At 51.4% G+C, this 26688-nt stretch overlaps 1 protein-coding gene across 1 annotated transcript in view; it reads left to right on the plus strand.

The window, feature by feature from the left end:
- The window catches only part of RNF213 (ring finger protein 213), a 95521-nt gene that overhangs the window by 15846 nt on the left and 52987 nt on the right, over positions 1 to 26688 (plus strand). Inside the window, exons 5-19 of the mRNA XM_033090172.1 lie at positions 4010 to 4504; positions 4770 to 4883; positions 5405 to 5562; positions 6094 to 6252; positions 6594 to 6790; positions 9397 to 9680; positions 10470 to 10726; positions 11841 to 12038; positions 13301 to 13523; positions 14025 to 14080; positions 15406 to 15559; positions 18326 to 18493; positions 22674 to 22763; positions 23478 to 23600; positions 25221 to 25401. Coding sequence (XP_032946063.1) covers positions 4010 to 4504; positions 4770 to 4883; positions 5405 to 5562; positions 6094 to 6252; positions 6594 to 6790; positions 9397 to 9680; positions 10470 to 10726; positions 11841 to 12038; positions 13301 to 13523; positions 14025 to 14080; positions 15406 to 15559; positions 18326 to 18493; positions 22674 to 22763; positions 23478 to 23600; positions 25221 to 25401 — 2857 coding nt within the window. The remainder of the gene's footprint in view (positions 1 to 4009; positions 4505 to 4769; positions 4884 to 5404; positions 5563 to 6093; positions 6253 to 6593; positions 6791 to 9396; positions 9681 to 10469; positions 10727 to 11840; positions 12039 to 13300; positions 13524 to 14024; positions 14081 to 15405; positions 15560 to 18325; positions 18494 to 22673; positions 22764 to 23477; positions 23601 to 25220; positions 25402 to 26688) is intronic.

Raw genomic sequence — 26688 nt, forward strand, 5'->3', positions numbered from 1 at the left:
GTCTGCAGGTCAGCTGATCTTTCTGGTTCCTGCCCCAGACTCTTTTCTCCTGTTGTTTCTTCAAAGCCAGACCTTCTGTTTATGGAGGTGTAATCTCGGTTTTACAAAAGAGAAACTGAAGCTTAGAAAGGTGACTGAGCTACGCAGGTCCCCGCCCCTGCTGACCTGCTGGGGAGATGCAGTGCTGGTGTGCTAGAAGGAAGTGTTTGGTCACCTGCCAGGCTGAAAGGACACGCTGTCATCAGCCCAGTCGTCCTTCCCGAATAAGCACGGGCTGTGCCAGCCCACCCTGGGGCGGTGTATGCAGAGCCAGAGGGCCCGTTCCGTTCGTGAGCCTCTGTGCTTTTCCCAGGCAGCTTCGCTGGCTTCCCCCAGCTGTCCTGTGTCCGCCTTGGGGTTTCCGCTCAGTGAACTTGCCCCCTGCAGTAGGTGCCTCTTTGGGGTCCCCAGCCCCACACTTGGCACTTAACATGAGTGAATGTGGCGCCTGCCTCCCCCAGACCGGGTCTCCGTGTGGGAGGTGGGGGCCGGCTTTGCTTTGTTGGAGGGAAAAATAAACTGATGCTCGTTGTAAAATCAGAGGTACCTTGTGACCAAAAACATCCAAGAGTTAGCAAACTGTCACCTTTTTCTAGTTAGTTCTCTCCATTTGGGCAGGAATAGGAACAGCCCCCAGCTGCCCGTGCGTGCGTGCAGACATGGCCTCGCGTGGCTTTTGCGTGGACGTATGATTTGCATCGAGTAAAATGCAGAGTCTTCAGGGCAGAGCCCGCTGTGGGCCCAACCATGCACGGCTTCGTAACCCCCACCCGACCCAGAGACAGACGTCCCAGCCCGAGAGATGCCCTCGTGTCTCTTCCCAGTCACTAAGCTCTTCATTTTAAAAAACAAACGCTTAATTAAATGCTAACCCACAATACAAGCTGTTTGTAACGTAGACGTAGGATTCACGAAGTGGGTACCAACTCCCCACCGTCCACCTTCAGCTGCATGCCCTCAGCTTGAGTCCACTGTGTGGCTGCGTTCCCAGCCGGAGCAGCGTTGACTTTTGGTGCACATATTTCTGACTCCTGTGGTAGTTCATTTTGCCTTTTGGGAAATAGCCATATATGGAATGGGCCAAATTAAAGACCACATTAATTAGGAATACAGATGTATGTGTTGTGTCTGCTCGCTCCCCGGCCGTGAAAGAATGCACGAGTCACGTAGTAATATAGAAGGAAGATTTATGAAAGTAAGAGGAGGGTTGGCTGCGCAGAGAATGCTGGAAACTACTGCAAACTACAGAGTGGAGTCTGTTTGGTTTCAAGTTTTATATTTTCTAACCAGGTTGTAAATTGCTTTGGCCTGTAGTGGAATTTTCTGTTGAGTTCGGCTTTGTCCGTTGGTGTGGCGGAAGGTGCAGTTAAGCCGGTTATCGCAACCTTTGCACATGTTACACAGATGTAAGTTGGAGCCAGAAGTGGATTTCCTGTCACAGGGCCAACACTGGGCCGAGGTAAATAGAAACATTGAAACTGGTCTGCAGAGTAAATGTACAGCAAGCGCAGCCCAAGAAAGCTTTCAAAAAGTCCCGAGCTTACACCAGAGATCCAAATCTCAAAATAGAAGATATATAGTGCCATCATCACAATCCCGTCTTAACACGTGTGCGTGTAATGAGGCATGCATGTGTATAAAACTTACATATATAAACTATAGTCAAACTTGATTTTTGTCAAGGAAGAACTTGAGATTTCATCCCCGAGCCCTGCCTGCCGGGTGTGCCAGGCCTGACCAGATGTGTGCAGGGTGCCTGGCGCACATTTGTCCCCCACAAATGTATGTTGAGAACTGTCCGTTGTCTGTGCAAAATCCAAATCTTATTCTAAAAGCTCTTGAAGCAGCTTACAGAAAGCACAAAGTAGGAATAGGAAAAAGAGAAAACAAGGTAAAGAGGAGAAAGACAAATTGCGAATCAGAAGTCTAACCCTGAGCACAGACCCCGTCGGGCTGGGGGTGTGGCCCTGCCAGCCACCTGTGGGTGGAAGTGAGCCTCCCGGCCTCCAGCGGGGAGGCCGAGTTCAGTGGAGAGGAATTGACCTAACGGGACACAAATGTTTGGCCTCCTGCAGTGGGCCAGGGCTTGTTCTAGACACTGGGTGCAGCCGTGGACAGGACAGACACACCTCCCTTCCGGAGGGAGAGGAAACAAGCAAATGCACGTTTAGTGTGTGTGTGTGGGGGGCGGGGGAGCAGGGGGATGAGAAAGCAGGGTGTGGGTTGGGCTCTGGGTTGCTTGGTTTGTGTGTGAAAGGCTCCCTGCCTAGTTGTCTGCCATCTCTAGGAATTAACCCGCCCTGGGAGGGCAGTCCTTCGAGAGTCTGCAAGGCCCCTAAACTGACAAAGCATCCTAAATACAGAAAACAAAACACAGGATTAATACCTGAGGGCAGGGGAGGACGAGGGTGGGACGAGGCTGCCAGGCAGTGAGCGGGGGCCAAGTGGCACAGGAGTCTTTGGATCACGCTAAGCTCTCGTTCTGGGTGAGCAGGGAAGCCGCGGAGGCCGCTCACGTCTTCTGGCAGCACAGGACCAGCTGTCTGGCTGAATTGTCCGGCTTTAGCGTCCTTCAGACTCAACCTGCGCCATCTCCTCCAGGAAGCCTTCCAGGCTAGGGGCCACCTCTGTTTTTAATCACCTCCCCCATTAGGTGATTAGTTCCATGAGGGAGGAGCATGCCTTGGTGTCTTGTTACGTGTTCGTAGCACAGAGTTCCAGATTCCTGGGTAAATCAATGTTGAGCTGAAGCAACTTGATTTCAGGCCGCCTCATGCTGAAGAAATGGTGCAAAGGGCTGCGCGCCGTGCAGTCTTAGGGGCAGCCTGCTGCTGGTCCGACCGTGGTCCTCGGCCGAAGCTGTGTGTCGGGACCATCAGGAAAGTGAACGGAGGTGCTGGTGCCCAGGCCCCCCCAGACCAGCCAGATCAGAGGCGGGAAGCTGCACTGGTCCTGCTGCTCGCAGTGGGGCCTGGACTGGTGGCTCCTCCTTGGAAATGAGGAATCTCGGGCCCCCACATGCTGAGTCACCATCTGCGTGTTAGCATGACCTTCAGAGATCGTCTGCCTGTGGAAGTTGGAGGTGTTACCACCTTACATGACCTTTCTCAAGCCTCTTTCTTTCTGTCATGCTGTTCATGGGGTGTTGATTATCGAGCCCTGAAATCCTCCTCCAGGGTAGCCCTGTGTCATGCTTGTCACTGTGGGCAGGTCCCCAGGAGGTTTGGTCGGGATTCTTGGAGGAAATCCAGGAGCTGACCCAGAACGAGGCAGCCCACCCCACGTGCAGATGCACCCCACGTTCTTCTGCCCCCTTTCCCAGGTGACTCACCTCCCAGGGGCGAGGTGGCAAGGTCAGGGTCCACCCCGGGCTTCAGGGGGCTCATGGGCCACTCACAATGAACCGATCGGTCCTCACTCCAGAGCAGTGTCCCCACGCGAGGCAGGACATCGAGTCCCTGTGGGGTCCTCTGACGGTCCTGCCTTACCTGCTTCTCACAAGTTCCATTTCGGCTTCTGAGGTTGGGAGCTCTGGCCTTTGAGCCATGTCCTCCTGGCCAAGGCTCAGTGCACCTGCATGCGGGCGGGAGCGTGTCACTCATCCTTTCCTCTACTGCAGTCTCGTGTACATACCACACACAGTATAAGCGTGTGACATATGGAAGCCCACGTACGCTCTCCAACTTCCGAAAGCCATCCTTACAGGGATGTCCCGTCAGATGGGGGGGGTTGCACGTGACGTCAGTGGCTCAGCCACTCGGCTCTCAGCTCCGTCCAACACCCCCATTCCTGTTGTGTCTCAGTCTCATTCTTCCCAAGATAAAGACGTGGCAGGTGTAACGGGTGTCCAGCATCTTGGTCCAGCTGAGCTTGACATTCTCTGACCAACTGAAAGGAACTTGGAGGGAAACGTGGCGAGATCCGAGTAAACCTAAGAAGTAAAATGAGTGTCTCTTTTTCTGTCCAGAGCAAAAAGAAGAAAAAGAAAAAGAAGAGGAATGCTTCTACTTCTGAAGGACTAGACTCCTTGATCCCGTCCCCCTCCGTTTCCTGTAGTCTGAATTCGCTCAGAAGCCCTGGGCTGCAGGACCCAGCCCTGCCCCACAGCCCAGCCCAGCAGGGTGGTCCGCCCAGCCAGCCCCCAGGCTCGGACATGACACCCTGCGGTGGCCGCAGAGGGTCTCTGCAGGGCCACACTGCAGGAGGGGCAGAAGCAGCCACGGGAGGCAGCCCAGCACCCCAGGATCAGACTCCTGGAGCTACCCTCCCGGAAGGGAAGGACCACGACACCCTCGACCCCTCCCAGGGCAGTAGCCTCTGCCAGGAGGGGGCTGGCCCAGCTGCCTCTGCCAGTGACCGGGGTCCTGGGAAGAAAGACACTGCCCAGGCATCCCTGCTGCCTGGCTCAAACGGGGACCACTCTGAGACCAGCAATGCGCTGCAGCCCATGGCCCCCACCTCTGCGGTGAGTTATGGGACAGTGACGACCAGGGTTGGTCCCTCATGCCCTTGACACCTTGCTGTCGGTGCGGTTCTGACGTCACCTCCCTGCCTGGGAAAGGCGTCCTCTGGGACTTATTCCCGCAAAGGGGCCTGTGGAAGGGGCCACTGAGCAGCTGACCTCTGTCCCAGGGCTGGTGGCAGATGCTGACCCTTTCGCCACTGAGTAACGTCTCCCTGTCCATTTTGTCATCTTGGCCCTGATGTTTTGGGGTCTCTATTTCTTTCAGGCAATTGATGCTGCGGGTGAGCCAGCTCCTCCAGGGAAAGGGGCTGACAAAGAAGGTAAAAATAAGACTCAGAAATCAAAACCGTCGCCAGTGAGTGCTCCAGAGCACCAGCAGGTGAGGTGTCCAGGAAGCGGTTGGCTCCTTTCGGCCCCAGCTCATCTGTCATTCAGTTATTCCCCACATACGTGTTACGTGCGGGGGTACAGCCACAAACAAGACCCAGCTCCAGCCTTCACGTACGCACGCTCTGGAGGGGAGAAAGACAAAGCACAATCAGGCCACGAGACGTGTCCTGCAGACAGAAGGGTCAGGGACTGGAGGGCGCCGGACATGGTGGGCGGGAACATGGCCCTGTCCAAGGAGGAGACCTGTGAGGGTGAGAGGCCAGCCATGTGGAGACCTGGGGACGTGTCCCCAGCAGAGGGAATGGCATGTGCAGAGACCTTGAGGTGGAGGGTGCTGGCTGCTCAGGGTGCCCCAGGAGCGGTGAGGGGAGAGGGGCCCTTGGAGGCTGTGGTGGCTGCACCAGAAGGGCCCTGGAAGGTTCCGAGCACTCTGGCTGCTGTGAGAAGCATCGACTGTCAGGCAAACTTGGGGGCCTGTCTTAGAGGTTGGCGTTTGCTTATTTGTTCCAGGAAAATGAAACCAAGGATAAGACAGCCGTTACTGGAGAGAAATCCAAGCCAAAAGACCCGAAGAAGCCAGAAGGGAGTAACAGAAGTGACGTGGCTGCTGTGAAAAATCAGAAGGACCAAAGAAACCAGAAAGCTGACGCACATGAAGTTAAGGAGAGGTAGGGTGCACCCCGGCCAGCGTGCACAGGGAAGAAAAGGGGCAGCCGGCCCCCACCCCACACCATGCCCAGGCTGCCCTGCTTGTTGACTTTCTTCCGGGGGAGGGAACCGACCCGGAGGTTGGTGGGGGAGGGCTACCTGTTCCAATTGCTGGCTTGAATTGAGGGCTCAATCACATGGTCCCTGGGGTCGTTACAGAACTCAGGAGAGAGGCTGTCACATTCAGAGTACCAGCCAGCCTCCTCTCTCCATGGCCCAGCCCTTGGAGATGGGCAGAGATTGTCCCTGCCCTGTGCTCACCTTCCCACCACTGTAAACGCTGAGACCAGAGGAGCCCCACAGCAGGCAGTGTGTCCAAAGTTGTGGGCGCTCTTTCTTGCATTTTTGCTGGGTGTGTGTCAATGCAGTCGAGAAACAAGGATCGTGTGTGCATGTGCATGTGCGTGTACGTTATGTGTGCGTGTGTGAGTGTACACAGATGGTAGGCAGAGTTAGGTCTAACTGTCGTTTCCTTTGTGGCTTTCCTGCAGCCCCCTGAGCCCCGGGGAAGGAATTACGGTGTACTTCCATGCAGTCATTTCCAAAGATTTTAAATTCGACCCTGAGCACGACAAGATGTTTGTCAGGGGGGGAAGAGCACTCGGGGAGCCCGAGTGGAAGCATAATGTTTGCGAGCTGCACTGCACCAAGTGAGTACGTCCAAGGGCGTGGCGTCATCCTTCGGGAACGCACTGAACGTCCCGTCTTTGAAACCGATTGAAACGATCATTTTTGTCCAGCTGATGATGTCCTTAGACTTTAGGAAAATGCATATTTCAAACAGCTCTTCCCTGTAATGTCCTTACTTGTTTGTCACATTTCAGCATGGCCCACTTTCTGTAGGTTCTGTTTGGGAACTGTGCCGTTCGAGAAGCACCTGCTTGGTCAGCATCGATTTATAGCTCTTGGTCTGCACTCTGTGCTGTGTTTGAGAAGAACAAACATTTCCGAGGGTTTTCCGCTAACCAGCTGGTACCCTGTTTGTCCCCAGGGACTTAGGTCCCCACGGGTCCCTTGTGGAAGGCAGCGCCGTCCTTCGCAGAGATCTCGTGGATAAGCACATCCCGTACAAGTATGTGGTCCAGCGTCGCAAGGACTCTTTGGAGTACGAGTTCATCTACAAACGTCAACATAAAGATCACGTCAACCGTTGTCTGCACATCAGAGCCTCACTGCTGAGCTCGGGAGGTGAGCCACTGGCGGGGCCCCATCCAAGCTGCCATGTGCAGGTGCCAGATTCCTGGTCTGCAGAGCAGAGGCCCCCTCCGTCCAAGTGGGTTCCCTCTGCCCTGCGGTGGCCCACCCCCACCTGGGCTCTGCGAACAATAAACCTGAGATTGGAAGCAAGTGTCTCGTCAGTTTTGCTTAGGAAACAAGGGACAGAATTTGTGATGACGGGAAAGAACAGAAGATAAGCAGCTGGGAAGGAAGGGAGCCGGGCCATGGGGAGGCGCAGCCAGCGGTGAGCAGGTTGGGGGCAGAAGGGGACCTGACCCCCTTCCCAGGTTTCCAGATGGCGACTGGGAATGAAACACAGGAGAGTCCTGCAGGTGTCTGAGCCCTGCTCCACTGTGTCACCGCTGCCACTCTTCTGGTTTCTTTCCGTCACGTTATTCTCCATTTTCTCTTTTTGTCCCTCGTGTTTATATCTGTTTTTTTTCTTTATCTTCATTTTTCTTTGCTCTGTTTTCCACTCACTGCATATAGTGTGTGTGGTATATGTATGTGCGTGTGTGCGTGCATGCGTGTCTGTGTGTGCATGTGCGCACGTCTGTGGTGTGTGTGCATGCACGTGCATGTGTGTGGTACGTGTGCACGTGTGTGTGTATCTGTGTGTGTGTGTGCACGCATGGGGAACTTGCCTGGTCTGTGGTCTGCGTGGCCTAATGCCTGGTCTGTCCTAAGCATTCCATGTGTCCCCAGAAAGAATGGATCGTCCATTTTGGGGACTCCAAAGTTGCACGTATCCATCATGTAAAGCCTATTTAATATGAAAATCCTCTTTTAAGAAGATTGATCTGTCAGCTCCTGAGAGACGTGTTCCAGTCAGCTCCTGGGTCTGGGCACTAACTTGCGACCTGTCCTGTGGGTCGTCGGGTGTAGATGCCCTGCTGGCAGGGTGACTTTCAGAGCATCTTGGGAGATGGTGCCCCAGTCAGTTGTGTTGGATCAGGCGTTTTAAGCTGCAGGTGTCGAGTCCTGGTAGCGGACGGAAGGGCTGATGACGGGAAGGCCTTTGCTGGCTGTGCAGCATCAGGAGGTCACTGCCTGGGCCCCGGAGCAAAAGTGCCCCAGCTGCTGACCTCATTCCAGCTGATTTGGCAGGAGTGTCTGCAAAGTGCTGGAATTTTGTTGATTGAGAGAACGTTTGTACTTTGCTCCATTTAGTGTGGTAGTGGTTCATCTATGTGAAATTCAGTAAACGTAGGTGTTACGATCCCCAAAAAGCAGAGTGAGAGGGAGCAGGACAGACAGATGGCTCCCCCGTCCTTCCTCCTCCTAAGTCTGTCAGCACCTCTCATTGGCGAAACGTGAGCCACAGCAGCAAGAGCTGCAGGAAGGGGTTTCCAGGCTCCAGCCTGGCGACTCCTGGGGCTGCCCAGATGCTTGCAGGACTGCGGGCGGCTGGCGCTCCGCCCCTGGGGATGCTTTTTGCCCTGTGTTAGGTTTTGCCTGAGACCAGTTCTGCTATGCCTGCCTCGCTCCTGCCCAGTCCGTCTGCTTCCATCCCGACTGTGCCGTGGGCTCTCAGGCTCGTCTCTTGTGTCCACACCACGGCTTTGCTGGACTTCTGTTATCTGTTTCAGTTCATTTCTTTCATTCAATCTGAGCCTCTTTAATGGGTGAATTTCCGTCAGTCTGTCCCAGCCAGCAGCTGTCTCCTCACCTTTTCTCTGGCAGGACCAAGGCGTTTTTGCAAAACTGAGAGACATCCACTGTGTCCCCCATGTAGGCCCTGTAGGCCACTCTGAGGGATGCAGAGAGCAGGAGAGGCTTCCACAGGCGCTGGGGGCCGAGTTGACACCCAAATAAGAATTCCACATCATCACCAGGCAGGGATGGGCGGGGACTTCCAGGAAAGACGACAGATGGAAAAGTTCCTGCCCCAAGTGGCAGGAGGTGTGTGCAGAACCGCCTACTTTGTGCCTTTTTCTGCCTTTCAGGGCTGTTTGTACGTATTCATGTTGCCTCTGGCCATTGTGTGACCTCTTTGTCTTCTAATTATTTTATAGTTGGGTTTTCTAGGTCTATACTCATACCGTCTGCAAGATGTCGGCCCCAGACCAGGGGCTCTGTCTGCTGTGTCACCTGTACTGCCCTTCATGGGGTGGGCGTCATGGCTCCTCGCGGGGAAGATAGTGGCACCAAGTACCTTCCAAAGAGGCCCCAGTCACTAGCGAGCGATCCAGTTTCAGCGTAAAGTGTTTAACCTCCGGGCAGTCATTTTCTAAGTTCATATACTGGGTTTACTGAGCCTAGTTTGAGAAAGAGGCGTTGCAGGTGTTTTCAGGCCCGCTGCACCGTGTGCCCTCAGTCTCGCCCTGCTTCCTGTAGGGCGCCGTGATGCCCCTGGGCCAGCCCTCATGGCGTTTACCTGTGATGGGCACTTGCCTGGAGGGAGTCCAGCTGCAGTCCTTTGACCAACTGCACTTCTGCCATCCTTCTTTCCTCTCCACCCGGGCCTCGTTCACGTGTTTCCTGCCTGTCAATGGCAGCTTTCCAGGGCCGAGTGTCCAGGTTGGGTGGGTGTTGATGACCGCGATGCATCACACTGCTCTTCCCCTCACTCCTAGACTGGCACCAGTATGATGACATCATTTGCAGGAAGTCCTCTTCATACATTCGGAAATGGGTGGATCATTTCACGGATCAGACAAGGAAGGACGTGGTGAAAGGGAAGCAGATCGCTGCCACCGTCATGATGGACAGCATGTTCAGCATCCTGCGGACCTGGGATGCCATCAATTTGAAGAACTTCTTTGCCCAGTTCCAACAATTTTATGCTGTCGTTCGCGTGCCCATGGTCTATGAAGGAGAGGCTCACCCCTGGAACGAGCTGCAGTACACGGAGAAGGAGGTATCAGGTTTGGGGGGTCACCGGCCGCCCCGTCCATCTGTTATGACTGGGCAGTCAGCATCACCCCACCTCCTAGTGGCCAGATGACCCCCTAGACTCAGTGGACAGGGGAGGGGAGGGCAGGTGGGGGCAGGTGGACCTTCGGTTCCTTTTCTCCTTGCTGAGCCTCCTGGTATTTCTCCGTTCTCCCATTTTCTTCTTCCTGCCACCACTGGTCCCACCTCCCCACCTGGCCCCGCCCCCACCACTGGTCCCACCTCCCCACTTGGCCCCGCCCCCACCACTGGTCCCACCTCCCCACCTGGCCCCGCCCCCACCACTGGTCCCACCTCCCCACTTGGCCCCGCCCCCACCACTGGTCCCACCTCCCCACTTGGCCCCGCCCCCACCACTGATCCCAACCCCTCATCTGGCCCTTAGGCAGAATGGAAAGAAGGGGTGGAACGCTCCCTAATTACGTCTCCACTTGCATGCACTGTGGTACGGCCTGGGCAGTGTTGGGACACACCTGGGGCCACTCTGAGAGGCAGTTGAACCCTGCATCCAGGGCCGCATCCTGAAAGACCCACCACCACACCGGGGTCTCTGGATGGCATTGTGGGTGGCAGATCCCGCAGGCTCAGGCAGCTAGGCCTGGAGAGGGGGTGCGTGGAGTTTAGTGGGGTGACCCCCCCACAGAACTTTCCTTGCCCCTTGGGGCTTGGCCTCTGCCCAGCTGACATGGGGACTAAGGGCAGCTCTGATGGATTTAGCTCCATGGACTTGTGTCTTCCTTCTCTCCTGGGTCAGGTGAGAAAAGACCTGTGGGATTATTTGAAAAATCAAATGACACCATTTCTGGAAAGAAGTGAGGAACCTCTGCCTGAAGACTTCCCCGTGAAGAGTAAATTGAGAATGGGTCTAATTATGCTTCAGTTGGTGGAAAGAGTTGAGTTTTCCTTATCAAACTCGGACGTGTCCATGTTGTGCAACCTCCTTTGCTCCAATGCCAGTTCAGCAGACGAGTTTCACAGCGATGTCAGCCAAATCCTCGGAACATTTCAGAGGTACTGTGTGCGTGTGTGTGTGAAGATTTTATAGCTATTTCTAATGATTTTAAAATTATGTGTGTGTCGTGGATGAAAACATACAAGAAATAAAAACTGCTCATAATGTTACCACCCACTATTTACCCCTCTAGCCTTTTCTCTGCATATATATTAATGTTATTACATATTCTGTTGAATGTACTACTTCTGAGGCACTCTGTGCTATGACCGCTCGCCCTCGGGGCGTGCTTTTGGCAGGATTATGTGATATGGTTGGCAGTAGAAGCCCAACCCCGGGACTTTTGCAGAAGCAACGTGGGGCTCTCCCCATGGTCTCTGCCACCACTGTGTTCAGTTCAGGAGACACGGGTCACTGCGCCGGGCCAGGGAGTGCTCGTGCTGTCACGGCCGACCTGAAGGAGCTTAGGTTCACTGGGTGGGACACTGGGTGGAGCCCCTCTGCTGACCTCTCTGCTGGCACCAGGGTCTTCCTACAGCTGTTCCTGCAGCTGTTGGAATTGAACTTGAGGATGGTATTAGATAGGCTGTCCTGAGCGGATCTTAGTAGGACATCAGCCTCTTGGCTGTACAGGTTTATAGCACCAGCTAAATGCTGTACGCTTTTACAGCCAGGAGGGACGGTGGTAAATACACAAAGTTTGTGTGTGTTTCAAAGTGTGCAAGCTTTGATATTTTGTGACTGTAGGGGATATGCCATATATTTTCATAGGCTACCCCCCATAAACATTTAAAAAGTTGCTTTATATGTAGATTTGCTGTTGCCAGACGGCCTGGGTTCACACCTGCTCTGGCTCCTTGTGCACATTACTGAGCCTTCCTGCTCTCAGTTTCCTCAGCTGTCAAGGAGGATGGAAATGCGACCATCGGGAGTCGGCTGTGGGGCTTCCACGAGGGCCTACTCAGTGCCTGATGCTTTGGGGGGGTTGCTGAGGATGCCCTGTCTCCCACGCGACCGCTTTTCTCCCTGATCTGGCCACTCAGTGCTCAGCTACCCACAGGACTCCCATCGGTCCACCTGAGGAGCGGGTATTTCCCTGGTGGGACGTCAGACCCACAGGTGAGTGTAACACTGGCCATCCGCAGCTCATTGTGGCTCTCTGTCCCCATCTAGCTGGCGAGCGTGCTTGGTAAACCTGTGCCTAAAAGGCATTGCTGCAAAAGTCGACCTCTGGGTGGGTGTCCTGCCTGTGCTGCACCACTGCATGGATCTGTCCCCTCGCGGAAAGGACTCCAGGACCCAGCCTGAGGACACCTGGGCAGCCCTCGAAGGAATCTCTTTCTCGGAGTTTCGGGAACAAAGACTAGAGAAGTAAGTGTCGGCTTGTGCTTCTGCACACGTCTCGGTGTAACCACTGGGCGTCTAGAAGCTCAGTGAACTTGGGCAGAATAGTCTTTCCTGCTGCTATGAACACAAGAACTATCACATCTCGTGGAATGACTTCTTTAAAAGTTTTTAAGCATACAAGAAGTATAATGGAAAAGGACAAAAATGGCTTGTTGCCATGCCAGAGACGGTCGGTCGTGTAGTTAACACAGGCGTGCGCATTTCCAGGGTTTTGTCCAAATGTGGGCGCTTTTTGTGCTTAAGAAACAGCAGACGAGAGATGATCTCTTCTGGGTTCCAGCCTGTTTTCTCCCTTCACAGTGTTTTGTCAGCAGATAGACCCCTGCATTGTCATCGTAACGGCTGCTTAGTTGGTATAATTTAGTTTGAGCCAGTTATTGGGCACGTGGCTTGTTTCTGTACTGCCGTTCTGTAAGCATACTTTATTGCGTACCCCAGTAACGTCCCTGCCCGGTTACCTCCTCACGATAAATTCCTGACAGTAGAGCTGTCAGGTCATGGCTTGGCACATGTTGAGGTGGCCCAGCGTCGGCCTTACGGCACACAAAGCTTCCTTAGAGAAGACGCAGGACGCACAATCCACAAAAGAAAAGTGGTAAATCAACTTTAAGTACAACAATCAAAATCAACGAACACATAAATACGAATTAAGTACCAAGAGATGGACACTCCTGCTCAGTGCCGAACACGGCCCCCCCCACCCCATTTACGTCATCTTTTGTCAAAGAAGCTGTTCCAAGTCTCGTCACCGCTGCCTCAACCCAGTGGGATCTAGCATAGGTTTTCAGGGATTAAAATAGAGCTAAATTAAGTTCTTGCTTCTTCACTGTTACCGGAATCTTTTGAAATTAAAGCCAAATTAGGATTATTTAGATAATTACATACACCTTAAATGTTATTCATTGGGGCTCAGACTATCTAGGAGAAATTTTGCTGTTAACGATGGTTAGACACTAGCCTTGGTCCCAAAGAGCCTGCCTTTCAGGCAGAAGCGGCCGTTAGCATGTCCTGAATCTTGAGCCGTATGTTCTTCGTAGCCTCTGTCCCTTCTGTAGCACCCTGCTTTTTTTATTTTGCAGTTGTCATCTTTTATTGCCTCTCGTAGAGTGTTACAGATTGAGCATAATTTGAAGACCTTCCCTGGACTCACTTGCACTGTTTGACCCGGCGCACTCACTTGCTCATCTCACGCCTGCCCTTTTTATGTCCCACTGTCCCTTACGCAGTAAACCATTGCTTCTGCTGATGGGAAGGAACAAGCATTTGCTGGACGTGGACGAGCACCTGTTCTGCTCCTGGTTCAGCCTGCTCCCTCTGACAGACCTGGTTCATTATATGGAAAACTTCTGCGACTACTTAACTCGCTTTCCCACTCGTGTCCTGGACTGTCTTAGAGGGACTTTCTACCGGCTTCAGGGACTTAAGGAGATCGCCTACAGAAATCTGGAGGTTTGTCGTCTGGAATAGGCTCTTGAGTTCTTGCTTAGCAAAATCACATCAGAAACTAAGCGTTCAGAGCCTGCAATTCTTCTCTGAAGACCCGACAGGGTAAACGCACTTGGAAATAAGAATGGGGGCGGGGGTCCCTGTTTCTTAGGGCCAAAGGGTTGATTTACTTGAATTTACTCTGTTTCAGGCACACTGTATCCTTTTGTTACCTCATGACTGTGCGAGACAGGACGGAGACATTATCTAGGGGGTGGCATACGTCATCGTTACTGTCTTTCCCATTTCGGGGGTGGAGAAAATGGTATAATTTTCAATCCCAAATTTTATTTGTGAAAGATGCAAGTTTCATCCTTGAGCACCTTAAACCTTGTTTGTAGAAAAAAAGGGATTAATTGTCAGGCCTTATTTATAAATGTTGGATTTTTTTTCAGGTCTGTTGTAGCAGGCAGTGGTGATGTGATTAAATCTTCTTTCCTGTTTTTCTTTTCTGAACCCACCTAGGATATTGAGAAGACTTTGAAAATGCTGTTGCACCTTCTGGATATTTTCCACGACAAGTAAGTAGAAAAGCAAAACGTAGTCTGTCTCTGGCACACGGTTACCACCTGAGTGGCAGTGTCCTGTATTCGCTTCCCTCATCGGAAGCTCCTACAGTGGTATATATATCATACATCCTGCTGTTTTCTTCAGGTTATTAATGGAATCATCCTAATTTTTACGCAAACATAATTGATGTAAACTCATCAGATTTCGGCTTTCTTTCGCCCTGGTCCTTTCTCCTGTGCCTTTCCCATGTGGCGCTCCATGGTCGTGACCACACCGCACATTCCTGCTTACAGCCGACATCACCTCCACATTTAGTCCCTCCGTGTTGTTGGCACGTCAGCCCAGCTGAAAATAAAAAATCAAAGTGGCTCAGCGTTATTACCCGAAGTCACTTGCTCCTGCCAATTTATGTGCCCTCTGACACCTGAGGGGACAGTACACAGAATACAGAACAACAGAAATATCCGCGTGGTGGGGGAGATAAGGTGATTGCTGAGATTCCTGCAGCACCTCTAGTCCCCCTGAATTCTTAGGGTGTTCAGGACAGAGTGGAGTGTGGAGCACGTGTAACTTCCGGGATGTTTCCAGCAGCATCCCAGCGACACCTTTCTCCTCCTTTCTCTCTCGGCCTTCTGAGCCCCTCTCTGATCAATCCTCTCCCCTCTGGCAACACGTCCGTAAACAGGAAACCTGGTCCACACGGGGCTGGAAGCGACGCGGGGCACAGTACACATTCTAGCGTTTCTTCCTTTCTCCTTCCCTCCCTGTATCTTTCGGACTTTTTTGCAAATTTATGCAGGATTTTAATCTTTAGTACTATACATCCCTAGCTTTTTTCCTTTTTCTTTTCTTTCTTTCTTTTTTTTTTTTTTTAATGCTCTCAGAACTTTAGTAGGTGGAGTTTGGGCCAAAGAGAAAACCCCTGAACCTGCCGCCCACGTGGTTCAGGACAGCTAGAACAGGGGAGCTGTGGCATAGGTTCGTGCTCCCATTGAGCACGTCTTTGATATTTTTAAAGGGGGAGCTGGACATCTCTGAGCACAAAGCCAGATCCCTAGCTTTTTATCCAAATAAGGGAATACCCTGGACTAGTTGAATTTGTTTTTGTGACTACAGTTCAGACCATGGAGGCAACCGAAAGGGCTCTGTTTCCTTCTTATCTGGGTCACAAGTTCAGGCTGGATTGAAATTTTTCTGATGTTAACCTAGATGGGACCAAACCAGTGCCTCCCCTGTAGGAATTTTAAAGGGAAGGAACTCGTCATGGATGCTGGGTACTGTTTTCTCATTTCTCCCAAATCACTTCAATGGTTTCTCTTAACTCTTTGCGGGGTAGGATTCTCCAGGAGCCCTTGGTACAGTCCTACTTAACTGTGTGCCTGCAACTTCACACAACTGTCTGCACACTCACAAAAGACCACATGTTTTATGAGATGCCTGCCTTGTCGGCTGAGACTGTTTGCAACATTATCACACTTATATCCCTAGTGGTAAGTGGAACACGTACAGATAACGTCATGACCAAGACAGGTATGGAATTTCAAGCAGCCTCAATTTAAAAGGAGACCGGCTCATTCTGGGATTGCTGGAATGACGCCGAGCCGCTGGTTCCGTCATTAAATATTGTCACATGCCTGGTCGGTGCCGGTTCTGTCCCGGGCAGCAAGGATATTTTGGTGAATCTGTGTGTACTCGTGTCCTCCCGGGTCTTATACTGGAGGGAGGGCGGAAGGAGTTAAAGCATAGAATGTCAGATGACTGGGGAATTCAAGAGCAGTGCCGGTGGCCAGGACAGCAGGCCAGCCACTCCACCTCACACCTGTCCACGTGTGCTCTTTCCCGCTTGAGGTTTTCCCTGTACGCTTTGACTTCAACACACTAGCGAAGGCCATGCACTCCAAGTGCCTCCCTACCCCAGTGGTGCTCTGTGCCACCCCCCAGTTCAAGCCACAGGGAAATCCCGGTGCTCTGCCCCCTCCCCCCAGAGGTGACCTCGCTTCTGACCTTTGCCCCCGTGGATCAGTTTGCCCTTGTTGAACCTTCTGCTTCTCGTGTCTGACTTCTTCACTCTGTTATGTCTCTGAGAGTCTTCCGTGGCGTTGCACGTGTCACAGTCATGCTTTCTCATCGTGTGTGGTCTTCACCCACTTGAGTTTACAAACTGCAATGTGAAGGTGATACAAGGTTTTATATTTGGACTGTTTACTTGTTAACCGTCTTATAAGTCAGAACCGTGACAGTGCTGTAAAGTAATTATGTATATGTTTTAACTTTATTCCCTTTAGTTTTGTTATCTTTTAAATACCATGGGCACATTTTAATGTACTGTCATTGGTAAATGGTTGCTTTCTCCTGAAGCAGCTACTGTTTGAATCCTCACAGGCAGCTGCCGACGTGCAGATAAACTGTGTTTAAGAAATCTGTCAGTTCTTTAGGGTATATCTTCCTGCAGAAACAACTTTCTCAAATGCTGTTTGGCATCTCGGGTTAGTGTAACCCACAGGATGGTCAAAAACTCTACCTGTGTCAGAACAAAAAGCTTTGCAAAATTCACCTTCAAGCAAACAAACGTACCCGATGAGCTTTTTAAAAGCCTGTGGTTAGGTGCAGATATAAAGGGTTAATAGGACTCTTAGGACAGCAGACGGGGAAAACAAGGAGAGATGGTCAAGGTTCTAGCATCCATTTTCAGGCGCGGGGCTATTCCTTCGTTGCCCATTTCATCTGTGCCCGGCCCTGTTCTGGGTACACAGGACCCCAGAAAAAAGAGAAGGGCCCTGTCAGCAAGATCTCATACAGGGACCATCCGGTGAACGCATAATTACAGCGCAGTGAAGTAATGGGAAGGTAGAGGTCCCTGTGGTGCTCTGGGGACAGAGGGAAGGACCTGGGAGAGGGGCTGTGTTGCCCCCGAGAGAGCAGCCCCTGCAGAATCAGGCCAGAGGACAAAGCCCGCCTTCTGGAGGGCCTGTGGGTGGTGGAGTGTGGCTGGAAGTGAAGCCGAGGTCTAAGCAAGGCCCGATCTCGGAGGGCTTGCACACCATGCTGAAGCTTCTGGCTTGTTCTAGAAGGTACTGTGCTCTTCTGCTATTTGGGGACTTTAAGCAACAGCCAGCATGTCCGGTTTTCAGCTGAAAACTGTCTCTGCCTCTTGCTGGGCACGTGCTCCTATATGCTGTGCACCTGTCCCCTGTGCCTCAGCCTACCCCTTCAACCTGCCCACCTCGCTCACCTGTCAGGGCGTGAGCCCCTCGTGACCCAGGCAGGGTCCAGTCTCCTTTATGTGCTTTGAAAACACCTGTGCTTTTCCGTCTTGGCACTTGCCATGGTGAATGGTCATGTTTGTCCATCTGTCTGCAGACTGTTGGTCTCTCCACTCAGCAGTCAGCTCCTATGGCAGGAATGGCCCCCGCTTTGTCACCTGTCACTTTGCCCTGAGGTGAAGGGACCTGCTAGTTCTCAGGGAGCATCTCTGGAGGGAGGGAGTGGCACCAGCAGATCCAGTTTTGTGGGTTCTGACACCTACATAGTTTGTGGAGTTCTCTCCAAGGAAAAGAACACACATTAGTACAGTGCCTCCCCGGGCCTTGGAATAGGCGTCTGTATGAGTGGGGCTGTGCCGTAGCTGCTTGTGCTGCCCAGTAAACGGGGAAAGGAGGGGGCATCTCTCCAGGCCTTGACCCCAGGGGAAAAGGGATTTGGGGCAGAGGGAGCGAAGGGGGAAAGCTCCCCTCTTGGCCAACAGTCCCTAAGGCTCAAGGCTTTGCACTCACCCTGGTTGGGGATTCTCGGAGCTGCTAGAAGCCTGTGCACTGGGGGTGAATTACCCCTCCCGGACCCAGTCTGGGGAAAGCATGAAGGCATTTCCACGGGTCGGAGTCCTGGATGGCTGTCGCTGGTACTGCAGGACCCCCCGTGCTGTCATCGCACGGGAGCAGCTAGTGTAGGGCACTCATGCCAGTCCTTCTCTCCACTTTCTCCGTGTCTCCCACTTGGAGTGAACCCGAAAGTTTCGGGGAAATAATGCTGCTGGCAAGGTCAGTGCATTTGAACATATACGTGTAAGATTAAACGTGGCAACTTACAGAGTGTCCACCATGAATGGGGAGAAGCGAGAGTCTAGTCCAGACCTTCGAGTGCTCAGTGCCAGGCCGCTAACTCTCCCCCTCTCTCTCCCTCTCTCTGTCCCTCTCCCGCCCTCCCCGCTCTCTTCCTCTCCCCTCCTTCCCTTCTTCTCTCCTTCCTGTTGGTGACAGGATTCAGCAAAAGAACAGGGAAATAAAACTGGGACGAATTCAGTGGGGTCCGTATTCCAGGAGACTCTCGACAACACAAGAAAGTGGCTTCAGGGAGTTTTTAAGAGAAGCATTTTCCAGAGTACACCTGCCTCCCCTGTAAAGTTCACGTACAACCAGGAGATCCAGGTAAGCCAGCCAAAGGAGCAACGCCACAGCTGGGACCACAGCTGGGTCTCGGGCCTCGTCCATAGAATGGGGTTCCGCCGCTCCCCAGCGGATTTTGGAGGGTGAGATGCTGGTTGTGCAGCCCCTGGGTGCCAGGCGGGTGACAGACCTCGTGGGGAGGTGCTCTGGGGCGGTGGCTGGTAGGGGTGGCGTTTGGGTCTGATGCAGCACTGAGCTTAGTTTATCAGGTTTATGATGTTGGAAGTGGAGAAAAAGATGACAGCAAGAACTGCTTGAAAGGGACAGTGGACAGAATGGCGCCTGAATGTGAGGAACAGAGAAGTCAGCCTCAGAGACGGGGAGGAGGGGAGCATTCCAGGGGGGGGGCATCGAGGGGGCGAGCAGGGAGCAGGAGTCGGCTTGCAGGTGGCCCTCAGGGTCAGGGGTGCCACACGCTCCCAGGGCGTTCGGGAGACCATGGAACCCACTTAGAATGATCTTTACCCTTGTCGTGGGAGCGCTGCAGGTCTTGTCCATGTGGCACATGACACCTCTGACTCCATGGACGAGGTTGGTTCTGTAGGGTCACCTACACCTCCCGCTTCTGTAAAGTGAAGTGGGTTTCGCTTCTTGTCCACTCGGGGACCCGAGGGGTGGTGTCCTCTGAGAAAAACACCCGACAGGAGACGAAGGCTGTGGTCGCTGGAGGCCACGTCGTTCTCCTGGCCGGCCGCCACCACCCCCGTAACGGGTATGAGGTCAGTGGCTCCTGCAGGAGCTGGTCCCACACACACTCACGTCACAGGCCAACCCGTGGTTTTTCCTTCCTGCATCCATCTGGGCGTTGTCACCCGTATGTGCGGTTCAGAACTAATTTCCAGACTTCTCTCGCCTCAGAGCACGACCCAGGCCTCTGTGTCAGTGTCTACTTTCCATCAAGATACAAAGTTGCTGCAAATATAGATTCTTTACATAGAATAGATGAGAATATGTGCCCAAAAGAAAGAAAGTTGCAAACTTCAACCTGTGCGTTTTAAAGGATCAGAAAAGCCTTCTTTAATTTGCTGTGTCAGGTTTCAGACTAACAGACTGCATTGCCACCAAAACAGAATTGAATTATTAAATATCATTTCAAGATTCCAGATGGTGTCTACACCTCAGCAGTGTGTGTGGTTAGGGACCGCTGTTGGTCCACTGCTGTGAGGGAATGATCCAAGTTTAAATGCAGTGATAATGGTAAACTAACAATAATCATGAGGAGGCCGTTGAATGTCCGCTCTGAGGCGGGTGCTGCTGTTATCCTCGTGTCAGGAAGTAACCGAGGTCTGGGGAGATGACCAGAGCGGAGGAGGTGGACCCCAGTTTAGGCAGACCAGGCTCTCCACCAGCGTTCCATTTAGCCCCAAAGCAGAGTGGCCGAGCCTGTCTGAGTTCCTGAGGACCCATAGCTGCAGGACACCGTTCTAGTATGTGCGGCAAGCCGCCTGCCCACAGGGCCCCCTGCCCTCATTTAGCCAGGTTTTTTTTTTTTTTTTTTATACATTTTATTTATCCATTACAATAGATGGCACTAATCAAGGCAGAATGCATTCTTTTTATTATTATTATTTTTTTTTTATTGGGGAAGGGGAACAGGACTTTTTTGGGGAACAGTGTGTACTTCCAGGACTTTTTTCCAAGTCAAGTTGTTGTCATTTCAATTTTAGTTGTGGAGGGTGCTGTTCAGCTTCAAGTTGTTGTCCTTTCAGTCTTAGTTGTGGAGGGTGCAGCTCAGCTCCAGGTCAGGTTGCCATTGTTAGTTGCAGGGGGCGCAGCCCACCATCCCTTGGGGGAGTTGAACCAACAACCTTGTGGTTGAGAGGACGCGCTCCAACCAACTGAGCCATCCGGGAGCTCAGCGGCAGCGCAGCTCAAAGTGCCATGTTCAATCTTAGTTGCAGGGGGTGGAGCCCACCATCACTTGCGGGACTCCAGGAATCCAACTGGCAGCCTTGTGGTTGAGAGCCCACTGGCCCATGTGGGAATCGAACTGGCAGCCTTCGGAGTTAGCAGCACGGAGCTCTAACCGCCTGAGCCACTGGGCCAGCCCCTAGCCAGGTTTTAATAGGCTTTGGCCTCCCAGGATCACTTCAATGGAATAGTCACAGAACAGGAACTGTGTGTGCACAGAGACAGGTGACCCTCATTTGTCACCTGTCCACACCGAGGGGGAAAGATGTTTCATCCAAGTATGTGGAGCACAGCACACATATCAGAAGGAAGGAATCACACATCAATCTTGAACTGACGAGAAGCCTGCTTGGTGATCACATGGGTGGAGGTCCCGCTGTAGAGAAGGCGGAATGGACCAGGGGAGGGACGAGAACTCTGGATTGGAAAGGGCTGAGGTGTCAGGGTAGGCGCCTGATTCCCAAACAGCCACAGCAGCTCCTAGCTCCTTCCTCTGAAAGGGCCTAGAAATAATGACCCCCAGGTCCGGGAGCACACCGAGAGCCCCTTTCGTGGCTTCTAAATTCCATTCCCATTGAAAGAAACCTGTGCTTCTGGAAGAACGGCTGGTTCCAGAGGTGCAGCAGGGGAAGTGCAAGGCCAGCCTGAAATGTCTCGTAGTGCCAGAACATAAGGCAGAGCTCAAGGACGAATGGTGACGTGTCACAAGAAAACTTGACTGGAGGCAGCGTGCTGTCTGGGTTAGCTCCTGGGACGGTGAAAGGACGTTCGTGGAAAACTGGGGAGATCTGAATGACGTCTGCCATTCAATTCGTGCTAATCTGTCATGCTGACTTCTTAGCTTTGACAGCTGTGTCATGGCCTTGTAAGGTGTTAGCATTCGGGGGAAATGGCGTGACAGTATACGGGAACTCTCAACACTGTCTTTGCTCTATTTCTGTAAATCAAAAACTTTCCCTCATTTTAAAAAAAGGAAGCTAGCCTGAAGGGGCTCCCACCAGCCGAACCTAGGACAAATGAGTGTCAGCATGAGTGACACCAGGAGTGGATTATAATTCATTGATACTTTAGATGTATGTTTACGGGAGAAGGGGGGAGGAGAAAAGGAAACATTTTTTAAACTTTATAGAAGAACGCTGACTTATACTGGTGGAAGAAACAATTGCGATAGAAAAGCATCATTCTGTAACAGCCATAATAACTGACTCAGTGACGATCCACACATGAATGCTGAAATCAGAAGTGAAATGTGTTAGGGAACGGGATATGCAGAGTTCCCAGCACAGATTACATTTTAATGCAAAGCCGAAAAGCGCACTCTGCAAAGGAGAAACCAAAATCCGGCCGAGGACATCTTAGCCGAGGGCAGGCCTGACCCTCAGCTGGGACCAGGGTCTCTCGGGCCTCTGGGTGGCAGCCTCTCAGGGCAGCCGCCTCCCTGAGGTGTTAGGCGAGTCATGGGACCCTGCCTGACCTACAGAAAGTGTGTTTTCGTTGTGGCCCCACCCACTGAAATTTAATCTAAATCTAATCATGGGAGATCAGGAGACATGTCAGCTCGAGAACAGCCAGCCTGCACTTTTCAAAATTGTCGGCATCAAGGAAGGAAAAAGGGAGAAAGAAAAGAAGGAAGGAGAGGATGGAGAGAGGCCGGAGGGAGGCGCTTCTAGAGAGAGTCCGATGGCTAAATGCAGTGGTGTGTCTCTAGCTTGGCTCTGGGACCCCGTCAGAACTTTATGAACTGGAGGAATTGACAGGACCCCTAGAGCATTTGTCACACCCACGTGAACTGTTCCTGAGTGTGACACGTGCACTAACGTCTGTAGGACTTGCCTGCCCAAGTATTTTGGGCCAAGTGGCATGGTACCTGCACCACGTTCAGTGGTTCGGCAAGGGGAACACATATAGACAGACAGAATGAAGAGGGAGAGCCACAGCAGCCTTGTTGACGGTAACACCTGGGAATGCAGTTGCAGGTGTATGGCTTTTCTTGTCATTCTGCACTTTCAAAAGAAACACTAGAGGGATTCTTTCAGATAACCCATCACATCGCAGGAGACCGGGGGTAACCCGGTCCTCAGCATCTCGTTTTTCGCAGCGTAAGGACGCCCGACTCGCCAGTGAAAAAGGTGGGATCGGAACCAGGTTCGTCTCAGTCCAGCTCTTTGCACCACCCAGTCTTTCTGTTTTCATAGAATCACATGTGGTACTAGTTGTCATGGTGGCTGTCACTCACATGTGGATTTTGCAGATCTGGAAGCGGCTGGTGGAAATAAACTTCCCTACGGAGCTCGGCTGGAAGGAGTCTCTGCTGGGGGACCTGGAAGGAAGGCTGAAACAGGTACCAAAGGCCGGAATGTTTCTTACAGGGGACAAAAGCACGTGGATAAAACCATATCATTAGTAACAACCAATAGATAAGAAGGGTGCGTTTGAATGGGTAGCCCTACTGTGTGCTGGCGTGGGATAGATGTGGCTGCTTTTCTGCTTCTGATCCAGCCTTCATTGTTTGAGCCCAGATCATATTCCAGAGAAGTATAAGGGGACAGGGTCTTAGATCTTGTCACCATTAGGACGCTCGGCTCTTGCTGGGTAAAGCCTGCCTATATGCAGTAGGTCCAAGTGGCCTCGTGGTCACAGGAGCCTTATTAAACCCATGACAAGTGGGGAAAACACAAAAGCACTCTTCATTTTATACTAAGGAAAATTGTGACCCTAGGAAAATTCGGGTTTATTTTTCTATATGACATGAGAATTTTATATACAATTGTCAAATGGATCTTTATAGGAAAACAGAAGCAAGGAAAAATCCCTTAGTTTTCAAAACTTAACAAACTGCTGTGCCAGGCGCGTATTCCGCAAAGTGGGACTAGAGACTCTTTGAATGGTTGTCCTGTCGGTCTGTTTGGGGGACGATGAGGACATGCTTAGTGTTGGAATGGGAAGAAGGTTAAAATAATGGGGAAATGATAAAACAACTAGGGTGTTTTCGTTCCGCAGAGTCCAAGCACAGCGCCCCAAAGCTCTTGAACCCCCCCGTCTTGCATTCTTGCAGGAGAGAGCCCGCTCCCAGATCTCTGCCTTCTGTAACATTAACTGGGAAGCTGCCGGCTCAGACGACAGCGTCTCCAGGTGCTTTGAGAAATGTGCCATTGAAGCTGTCAGCTCAGCTTGCCAGGTGAGCCACTTCCACCTGGGAAATGCTTTCAGGTTCGCAGCTGCCTTCTGCCATTGTCAGCGAAAGGCTACCAAACGCCGACTGGTTCCGAGAGGGGGCTCCAACTCCAGAAATGGGCACGGGTGTCCCCCTGCTGGCCTGCAGGAGTGGCTCAGGAATTTGGTACCCGCAGCCAATTCAGCTTCCTGCTACTGCACGGCTCGTGGGCTGCACACCACAGCCACTCACACGGGACCTGAGTCGGTGTCCTCCCAGGCTGCTGCTCAATGTGCCTGTCACTGTCATTGCAGCTGGCTTTTTGTGTTGCCTGCTAACGGTCCCTAGCAGGTATGCAATAACAGGCACCGGAGGCAGACAACACATTGATGGAAGAAAAGCATCTGAAGTTGGAAGGTGACCTGCGGCGCTTTGGCAAGCTTGTATCGGCTGTCAATTCACTGAGGGTTTTTTTCTGCAAAGTGGGAAGACATTCTGCCCCATACTGCCTCTTCCAGCCTTCTTCTCTGCATGTGTGTGTGTGTGTGTGTGTGTGTGTGTGTGTGAGTTCTTTAGGGTTTTCTGTACATGAAGTCATGTCATCTGTGGATAGAAACAGTTTTGCTTCTTCCTTTCCAATCGGGGTGCCTTTCATTTCTTTTCTTGCCTAATTGCCCTGAGTAGAACCTCCAGATAACATTGAATTGGAGAGAGGGGACATCCCTGTCCTGTTCTCGATGTTGGGGGAAAGACTTCAGTCTTTCACCATTGAGTGTTGTGGGCTTTTCATAGATGCCCTTTGTCAGGTGGGGAAGTTCCCTTCTATTTTTGGTCTGAGTGGGTTTTGGGTTTTTTTTAATCATGAAATGGTGTTGGATTTTGTCAAATGCTTTTTCTGTGTCTACTGAGATGATGGTATGATTTTTTTCCCCTCTATTGCTATGATGTGTTACATTAACTGATTTTTACGTTAAACCAATCTTTCATTCCTGGCATAAATCCCACTTGGTCATGGTTTGTAATCCTTTTTATACGTTGCTGGGTAAGGCTTTGTTTTATCCTTTTAAATATCAGAAAGTATCTATTTTAAACTAACCCTACCTCTCTCTATATATATTTTTTACTAATCACTGAACCTTTTTGTAAAAAGTTTTGAACCTAAAGAAGGAAAACCATTTTGTTTCTTGGTGAGGAAGCATGAAGTTAAAATGTGTATGTGCTGCTTGTAGGCAGCCTAGGACAGAGTTACAGATTAGGAATACAGAATATTATACCTCATCTATTAGTGGTTTACTCATTATGTTCAGTGTTTCTCGTGATACGAAAGCCCAGGAAAAATGTAGAAACTGGCACAGAGCCAGAAGGAAGGGGCCTGACTTGTGGGCTGTGTCTGTGTGTTAGCGTGTGCACGTCCCCTCATCTCTGGTCCTCGTCACACAAGGAGACAGTTCCCAGGGAAACAAAATGCACTGAGGAAAGTTAAGTATTTCACTCTTTTGCTTTTTCTGAAGCGTTGTGAAAGTAGTCACAAAAGATTTCTGGACACTGTTGGGTAATTTACTTCTGTTATTTACAAACAAACACATCGTCGTCATCATCATCATCATCGTTCTCATCCTACACTTTCTCCTCATTTCCGTGTAGTCTCAGATCAGTATCCTGGAGGGACTGTCTTACAGTGACCTGTGGCGCTTTGGCAAGCTTGTATCGGCTGTGATCACCAAGTCCTGGCCCAGGCACAGTGGCCAACCTGTGGACGACCTGGGTGAAGTTCTGAAGCACCTGCTCACATGGCCAGACATCAAGCACCTGTTCCGGTTGTATGGTATGTTTGTGGGTGTGTCCTGACTTTGCTGGGGGCAGGATATTTGACCTCATGCTCAGTTGGGATGGGCTGATGTCTGACCGAGGACATGGAGGGGCTGGAGGGACCCAGCAAGGCTCAGGGCATCTTGAATGTAAATGAGAACAAACGCTGAAAGCCACCGTCCCTTGACTACCTGCTGTGCACCAGCTGCTGTTCAGATGTGGTGCCCCAGGAGCTGTCCAGAAGGTCCCCATGTTTCCAAGGAGGAAACGGACGTGGAGGGTGGGGTGAGATTTACCCACCGTCTCCATGATACGAAGTATTCAGAACTGAGATCCAAACCCATGGCATCCCCACTCTGACTCTGAGATTGGGGTACATGTCCACACAGTCCACTGTTGTTGACCCCAACGCAACACTGAGCTCTGTCAGATTCTCACACCGACCGCCCGTGCCCCACGTGTTTTGTGATCAAAGACGGGAGATACTTGTTGCTCTCAAAAGTGTGATGTTCAAGTTTGTGTGTAAGTTGTTAGATTTAGACTTAGTGGAAAAGCACTGGATTTGGATCTAAAAATCCAAGGTCAGTTGATCCTGAGCCTTAGTTTCATCCAATGACTAGAACGGCCAAAAAGAAAAGCCAAGCCGCTTACGTGTCACGGTTGTTGTAGGGAGAAGGTCAGATCACTGATGTGGGACTTTTCTGTACGTTTAGAGAGAAACTCCCTTGAAAAAGATGATCATATTTGTGTTTGTTTTTTTTAAATTAATAGACCTTATTTTCAGAGCAGTTTTAGGTTTATAGAGAAATTGAGCAGAAAGTACAAAAGTTCCCATATTTAGTTCCCAGCACATACAGTTTCTTGCTACTGTCTTGCTTTGGTGCATTTATGACAACTGGTGAACCAGCATATCAGTGACTGGAGGCCAGAGTTTCTGTGAGGGTTCACTCGTGGTGTTGTGTGTCCTGTGAGTTTGCACAATGTGTAAAGATGGGCGTTGCGGTGACAGTATTGTACGTTCCAGCAATTCACGGCCCTGATAGTAGATGCTCCACCCATTCAGCCTCCCCTTTGCCCTCCCCTGTAGTTTGCTTTTTCCAGATCATATATTTGGAATCATTACAGTATGTAGCCTTTTAGACTGACGTCTCTCACTTAGTAATATGAATTTAAGTTTCTTTCATTGCTCGTGTCTTTTTTTTTTTTTTTTGTCACGGAATAATATTCCACTGGATGGACCAGAGTTTGTGTATCCATTCACCTACTGAAGGCACCTTGGATGCTTCCAGATTTGGGTGATTAT

Source organism: Rhinolophus ferrumequinum, chromosome 21 (genome assembly GCF_004115265.2).
Source record: "Rhinolophus ferrumequinum isolate MPI-CBG mRhiFer1 chromosome 21, mRhiFer1_v1.p, whole genome shotgun sequence".
NCBI lineage: Eukaryota > Metazoa > Chordata > Mammalia > Chiroptera > Rhinolophidae > Rhinolophus > Rhinolophus ferrumequinum.